Source organism: Xenopus laevis, chromosome 7L (genome assembly GCF_017654675.1).
Source record: "Xenopus laevis strain J_2021 chromosome 7L, Xenopus_laevis_v10.1, whole genome shotgun sequence".
Classification (NCBI taxonomy): Eukaryota; Metazoa; Chordata; class Amphibia; order Anura; family Pipidae; genus Xenopus; species Xenopus laevis.
Window position 1 is genome coordinate 117,780,401 of NC_054383.1, and position 8,017 is coordinate 117,788,417.

The window sequence follows — 8,017 nt, forward strand, 5'->3', positions numbered from 1 at the left end:
ACCAAAAAATACCCCCCCCAGACACACACACAGAGGTGCAGGAGGGGGACCAGTGGCATAACTAGATTTTACTGGGCCCCACAGCAAATTATTTTTCAGGCCCCCAAAATGTTTAGAGGTTGACTTGTTTCTCCAATATTTATTGAAATTGTATATGAATTAGGGCCTCATGGGGCCCCTATACCTCCTGGGCCCCCCTGCAGCCGCAGAGTCTGCTTCCTCTATAGTTACGCCCCTGAGGGGGACTACTTTAAAAAAAATTCTGGTCAAAGATCTTTTTCCACTTTTGCTACAGCTCCACTAATATTTGTATGACACACAGTACCAGAACAGGGAGCTGAAGTTGGATTGGATAGAGGGAAGTTCAAAGTTCACCCTACAGCCAATCAGATTCCCTGCAGTTGTGCCAGGGAAGCAGCGCGGAAGCTCTGGCTAGCCGATTTACTACTAGGTTAGAACTACTGTAACTAGACCATAACAGTTAAAGCCCGCCCCCTGGCGTTGCTCTTTTATACACCCACTGTCCCAGAATACCCCGTGGACAACCGGTCTATCTAATGCGCGTCACGCACTCTATGACACGGTGTGTCCCGGCCACACCTCCTGTCCTGTCAGAGTGTTGTTATTATTCCGCTGTTTTGTGTTTGTTGCCAGGCGCGTTGATGTCATCTTTAGCTGAATGAGTCACGTGAGTCAAGTTATATAGCGATACTCCCTGAGCAGAAGGGTAGGGCATTGCCAGTTCCTGCTGTATCAGGTAAAGTAATGAGGAGCCTTATTATATATTGTCTCTGTATTGGGGATCTGTGTCGGCCAGGCTATGGGTAAAGGACTTTATTTCATTCACCTGTGATCTACTTCTTTTTTAAAGTCCCAGTTTAGTGAGGAAACTTTTGTTGTACATATCCCATTATATCCCATTATATCCCAAGGTGAATTCCTGGGACTTATCTTTTCAATTCATGTTTAATATGACGTAGAGGGTGATATTCTGAGACAATCTGGAATTGCTCTTAATTATTTATTTGTTTTTTTTTAAAAGTAGCATTTTGTTGATTGGATTGGATTGATTTCAGCAGCTTTCTGGTTGCTAGGGTCCAGATTACCCTAGTAACACGGCAGTGGTTTGAATGAGAGACTGCAATATGAAGAGCAGAGGGCCTGATTAGTGAGATCAGTCATAGAAAGTAACAATAAATACAATTCTAGCTTCACGGAGCAACTGGTTTTTTTTAGCTAGTGGGGTCATCGACCCCCCCCCCCAGCCATGTGTAAACTGGAAATAGGCAGATTAAGGGCAGAGACACACGCTCAGATTTGGGGAGATTAGTCACCCTTCGGGGTCGACTAATCTCAACTGCCTCCCGCTGGCTAGAATATAAATCGCAGTCGGGATGGCGATCGGTTCACTTCGTTTTGCGAAGTTGCCTCATAAGGAAACTTCGGGCGACTTCGAAAAACTAAGCGTTCCGAGTGCCATCCCGCCGGCGATTTATATTCTAGCTGGCGGGAGGCCGTTCGGGGAGATTAGTCGCCACCAAAGAAGAGGATATTTATCACCGGTGTGAAGAAATTCACTTGTGAACTACTCCATTCACTGGTAAGTGTCAGATGAATTGTGGCTCCCAACTGCTAGGATGGACAGCCATCAACACACACCACTTGTCTATCAGCGTTTCTTTATGACAGGGCCCCGGGCCCCTTTACAGATGTATCATGGGGTGCCTTGTGCCTCCACTTTGTTCAGAGTAATTAAAACATAGACAGCCCCAGGCAGATGTGGGCGCACTGCTCTGTGTTCCAAATAGGGTTTCACCGAATCTATTTAAGAATTTGGCTGAATCCTTTATGAAAGATTTGGCCGAATACAGAACCAAATCCAAACCCCTAATTTGGATTTTTAAATTAGGGAAAGGAGGGGGAAAGAGAGTAAAAAAGAGTTGACTTCATTGTTTGTGTGACGTGATTTTTTTGGATTCGGAATCGGTTCGGCCAGGCACTTGGATTCGGCTGAATCCTGGATTCAGTGCATCCCTAGTTCCAAGGCAGCACTGAGTACACTATGGGTGGATAGAGGACAGGCTCTCCAGTCATTTTCTATGATGAAGTGTAAGTGCACCTGAGTGTTAATGTATGGTGTCATACTGACAATAAGGAAGTGCACCTTGTTCTCTTACCAAGGTTATCATCAGGCTTCAGCTAGATTTATAGCATGTTATATGGAGTTCCTGCTGAGCAGAGTCCCTCTGATTTATGCCAGTTAGCGTGATAAATACCATTTATGACTTGAGAAAAGAATTATCAAAACAGGGAAACAAACAAGGCTGCTTGAGTTCTGCATGGCTGGGAAGTAAGGCGGGGGCTCCCCCTGCTGTTCACGGTCCCTAACTGCTCTGCAGGGAATCAGTCATCCCTGTGAACAGCAGGGGAGCCCCCACCTTACTTCCCAGCCATGCAGAACTCAAACAGCTTTGTTTGTTTCCCTGATTTGATCATTTATGACGATTCCTAAGCTGCCCAAACCACACTGAGCATGTGCACAGTCTTGGTCTTGCAAAGATGTTTAACAAAGTTACAAGATGGTGACCCCCTGTGGCCAACTTTGAAAGCATAAATCATTTGTTTGATTAGGCTTGTGGTGCAGTAAGTTCATGTTTATGTTTAGTATACAAAATGCAGCATTTCTAGCATTATTCTACTTTAGACTTTACTTCCCCTTTAAGAATATAATGTATAGGCTACGTATATCCAGGTGGTTCCAGTGGCCAAAACAACACTCAAAACCAAATGGTATGATCTCCTGTGCCTGGGGACCCAAAAGGATTAGTTTTATAGATCAACCTATGTTGCTATTTGGGGGGGGGCTAGTGGTGCAGTTCGAAAGGGTGGCCAAGGTATTACACATGGGGTCCCACTCACCCGCCGCAACAAGGACAGACTCTATAATTGCCCTATTCCTCAATTCCGGCAATGAAAACGCAGAGCTGTGAGTAGGGTTGGCAGGAGTACACCCAAGCAAGGATCATACAAGGATCATATAGGCTTCCAGTGCACATTCTCCTGGTCCATGATCACATCCAGTCTAGGGAGCAAGTCAAGCAGCCAGATTTAAGGCAGTTGGAGAGGGGTAGGGGGCATGTGCAGGGTTCCTATGGTTAAAGGATAAGCTAACCTTAAAAACAAGTAAATGTAAAATTGATGAGGGTGCTATACTAAGCATTTTTGCAATGTACATTCATTTTTATTCCAAGATATTAAAGTTTACATGTACGTTTAACATGAATTTTGTTACAACAGCTCCACCCGCTGGTCATTTTCTAACCAGTGTGACCACCAAGTAGTCAAGGAAGTTGTCAGGAGAAAGAGCAAGGCTGCTCTGATGGTTTTCTGCTTAGGAAAGGTTTGAGAAAGGTTTCTATTTTTTTTTCCTAACCAGAAGAACATCAGCAGCCTCTTTCTTTCTCCTGACAACTTCCTTGACTACTTGGTGGTCAGACTGGTGGGAAAATGACCAGAAGGTGGCGCTGTTGTAACAAAATTCATTGAGGTTTACAGTACATGAATCCTTTAATATCTCGGAATTAAAAAAAAATAAATAACATTGCAAAAGTTCTTAGAATAGCACTTAGGTCAATTTTACATTCACTTATTTTTAAGGTTTACTTTAAACTATGTGTTTTGTTCCCCCAAAGGGACATAATACTGGCGACGTGTACTAAAAATTGTGTCTACGTGGTTTACGGAAAACTAAGGCAATAAAATATACCCTTCTAATTAAGTTACTGCAACATCTTTGATTTTAGGACAAACTATCTTAAGCACTATGGAGGACACAGGCACATCACAAGATGTCCCAAACGGTGATACCAACTCAGAAGTGGATCCCCCTCACTCAGAAAGTGAAACAGATCCATTAACAAATTCTTCTGGGACATCGGCTGAGGGTGTTCCATGCCAGTTCTTTCTACTGGGGCGCTGCAGATTTGGAGAAAGGTGTAGAAACGTGCACCCAGAATCGCTGCAGAACTCCCAACCTGAAAGTAAAGCAAAAACAAAAGAAAAAAGGTCTGAACCAAATGCAAAGAAGCCGCCAATGAAGACTGCAGCAGATGTCATCTCACGAATTCAGTGGGACCCGAACTTACCCAAGGAGCATTTTCTGATCGGTTATCTGGATAGGTTTTTGGGCATTATTGAAAAGCCCTATTCTGCTTTCTGTTGGGAAGATTTGGCTTCAGTAGGGCATGATGTCCTCGCTATACCCAAGCATCGCATTCAGTACTTCAAGTACCAGCGTCTGGTGGTATGGGACAAAACCTCCCGCACGGACAATGTTTTTGGCTCAACTGGGAGTGGTCTCACAATATTAGATATCATCGACCAATACGAAGCACTGGCACCGGAGCAACCTGAAACGGCAAATCCGGATGAAGCAATTTCACCCGACACAGAAGATACGGAAACGAGGAATGACTTTGGCGCCAGTGAACGTAGCAATGATATTGATGAGAATGATGGGAAAAGCAGGCCCACTCATTTCGTGGCAGTGCGTATTAACAGCGATGACGTAAGAAATGCTGTAAAGGAAATACAAAATGTACTGCTGGGAAACAATCCTGAGCTGGAAGAGTTTTGTGTCCCTGTACAAACCCTTCATTTAACATTGTGCCTCTTGTATTTGGAAAGCGCAGAAGATATTGAAAGTGCTCTTCTAACGCTGCAAGAACTGAAGCATGAAATGCAACGGACTCTCCCACCGAGCCTCATTCTCAGTTTTGAAGGGGTGCGGGACTTTCATTCCCGTGTGCTTTATTTAGCACCTTCGGCTGTTCCAGCATTAGAGAAATTTACTCACGATCTTCAGAAGAGTTTTCGGAGCAAAGGTCTAAGGGTTGTAGACTCCCAAAGGTCCAGCATCTTTCATGTAACAATAGCAAAAATACCCATGAAAGTTTTAAGGAAGCAGCCCAACCTTGCCTTTTCTCCACAAGTCTATAACACCACCCCAGTTACACACTTTGGTGCTCAACATGTTGATAGTCTCAGTTTCTGCTACGCTGGTAGTACGAGGCGCACTGACGGCTTCTATACAACACTTTTAGAGTTAAATTTATATTGACATTAAGGCAAGTCTCCGCTTGGACCAGTAAGCACCTACCCAAAAAAATGATTCCAAATCCTATTATATCATGTTAGTCAAGCAAAATGAACTTTAATTACACTGTATACATTATATGAATCTTGTTTCCATCAGTCTGGGAATTCATAATTATAACAAGCAGGCAGGAGCCATTTTGTGGACACTGTTATTAAGACAAGTCTTGTATCATCTCAGAATCTTATTTGTGCCCCAGAATGGGGGACCATTCCCCATCCCTATGCACTGGTTACACAATGAAGAGAACTGGGGGGAATGTGGGGAGAGCAGTGACATCTAGGAAGTGCTGAATGGAAAGTGAAAGTAATTGTCTGCCCCGCCTCTATGACTAAGGCATAGAGGAGGGGCAGGCAGTATTTGATTGACATCTGAGATTTTGAAATGAGTTTACAACAGCTATAAATGCTTTAATAAAAAAAGAATTTGGATTTCATCGTTAATTTGAAAAGGACTTTTATTATACATTTGTATACATTAAGGGGCGTATTTATTCATATTGGAGACAAACATTACTGAGGATGTTGCCCATAGCAACCAATCAGATCTTTGCTTTTATTTTCTAAAGGTAGCCATACACTATAAGAGGCTGCCAAACGAGCAGATCTTTCCCCGATATGCCCACCAAAGGCAGAGTGAGATCAGGTTAAACCAATCTGATAACTATGGCAATGGGCGCAGATGGGTTTTAGGACCGCATCAACTAGCTGACACAGTCCTCAATAGTAGGAAAATTCAAACTTGCCCGATCGATCTCTGGACGATTTTTGGCCAGATATCGATCAGGGAGACCTGTCAGAAGCCCCATATACAGAAATGGTCTAAAGCAGTGAACCCCAACCAGTAGCTCGTGAGCAACATGTTTCTTTCCAACCCCTTGGATGTCGCTCCCAGTGGCCTCAAAGCAGGTGTTTATATTTGAATTCCAGGCTTGGAGGCAAGTTTTAGTTGTATAAAAACCAGGTGTACTGCCAAACAGAGCCTCAATGTAGGTTGACAATCCACATAGGGGCTACCAAATGGCCAATCACAGCACTTATATGGCACCCCAAGAACATTTTTCATGCTAGTGTTGCTCCCCAACTCATTTTACTTCCGAATGTTGCTCATGGGTTCAAAAGGTTGGGGATGCCTGGTCTAAAGGACCTGGCCACCTTAATTGCTGATTGGTTGCTATTGGCAACATCACCAATAGCAATGTAAGAAACCCGCCCTTAAGAGTCACAATAGATTGTGGGTGGGGACCAATCCATCTGATGCACACAGTTCACAGACGAGACCTAACAGAAGGGGCAGTAAACACCTTGTTCAACATGAGTGCATTTAAAAGAGCTAAAAATATTCCCCCCCAAGAGTACAGATAATACCACTGCATACTGTACTTCTGCTGATCAGTATGCCAAAACAAAGGGTGAAGGCAGGGGGTTGTTTATAAAGCGCACAGTATATCTAGTAACAGTAAAATAGTTCTATTTAATTTGCTTATGTTGAATAGGTGTATTTTGCACCTTCAAAGGGAATCTGTGTAGTTCAGATTGTAATTATCTGCCATATTAGTGTTTATATGCAGTTCAGTAATTCTCACAATTAAGTGTCTAGTTCAGTGATTCCCAGCCCATGTTTAATAAGCAACAAGTGTTCACCAACCCCTTGGATGTTGCTCCCATATGCCTCAAAGCAGTTGGTTATTTTTGAATTCCTGGTTTGGAGGCAAGTTTTAGTTGCATTAAAACCAGGTGTACGGACAACTAGAACCACCTGTAGGCTACCAGTCCACATAGGGCTTAGCAAATGGCCAATAACAACCCTTGTTTGGCATCCTCAGGTACTTTTTTCATGCTTGTGTTGCTCCCCAATGCTCTCTACATTTCGAATGAGGCTCACCGGTAATACAAGTTGTGGACTAGTTGGTCTAGTTTATGCTTGTTTATTACATATCAGGTACAAGAGGGGGGTTGTGGGTGCACTCCTGAGGCCATATAAAAAATATTTAAATACAATAATCCCCTGTCTAAAAAGAGAAAAACAGGGTTTTTTGTTACAGTTATGATCATAAAATTGGTAAGCCGCCATACCACGTCAAGGTAAACCCCATACGGCGGTCCCTAACCTGTTTACCTGTGATAAAAATTTAAAACCTTGGTTTCAATCTGGACTAGATCCTCCCCCGCCACCTGCATATGCGGCTTTTGAAAGGGAGACTGCCCAGACCAACGCCCATTTAAAAAAAAAATGCGATTGTGAAGAGACTATAATGAAGGAAAAGTAAAGGGAGATGAAAAAGGAAAAGCTAAATGTGGAGTGTGATAGGTGTAATGTGTGTGGGTCTGTGCAAGTGTTACCTAGTGATAAGTGCAGCAAATATAATGAGTGTCTCACAGGCGTTGGTAATAAAAAGGCCAAAGCCTTGTTGTTTTTGATTAATCCTTGGTTTGGGCAATTTTTCTCCCTTAAAAGCCACAAATGCTAGCGGTTGGGGAGGCTTTGGCCTTTTTATTACCAACGCCTGTGAGACACTCATTATATTTGCTGCACTTATCACTAGGTAACACTTGCACAGACCCACACACATTACACCTATCACACTCCACATTTAGCTTTTCCTTTTTCATCTCCCTCTAAATCTATACTCACACCTGAGATTATACTAATACTCACACACATACACACACACACACACAAGTGTGCACTTATATATACAACTTTACTTTTCCTTCATTATAGTCTCTTCACAATCACATTTTTTTTTTTAAATGGGCGTTGGTCTGGGCAGTCTCCCCTTCAAAAGCCACATATGCAGGTGGCGGGGGAGGATCTAGTCCAGATTGAAACCAAGGTTTTAAATTTTGATCACAGGTAAAC

The 8,017-nt window shown here is 43.1% G+C and overlaps 1 protein-coding gene across 2 annotated transcripts; it reads left to right on the plus strand.

Annotated features, from left to right (window-relative positions):
• Nucleotides 1-416: 416 nt before the first annotated feature.
• On the plus strand, nucleotides 417-5,260 carry leng9.L (leukocyte receptor cluster (LRC) member 9 L homeolog). 2 transcript variants are annotated; one of them, XM_018224551.2, is made up of 2 exons: nucleotides 417-688; nucleotides 3,804-5,260. In XM_018224551.2, exon 2 carries the CDS (start codon nucleotides 3,824-3,826, stop codon nucleotides 5,117-5,119), a length of 1,296 nt encoding a protein of 431 aa, XP_018080040.1. In that variant the 5' UTR covers nucleotides 417-688; nucleotides 3,804-3,823; the 3' UTR covers nucleotides 5,120-5,260.
• Nucleotides 5,261-8,017: the final 2,757 nt, after the last annotated feature.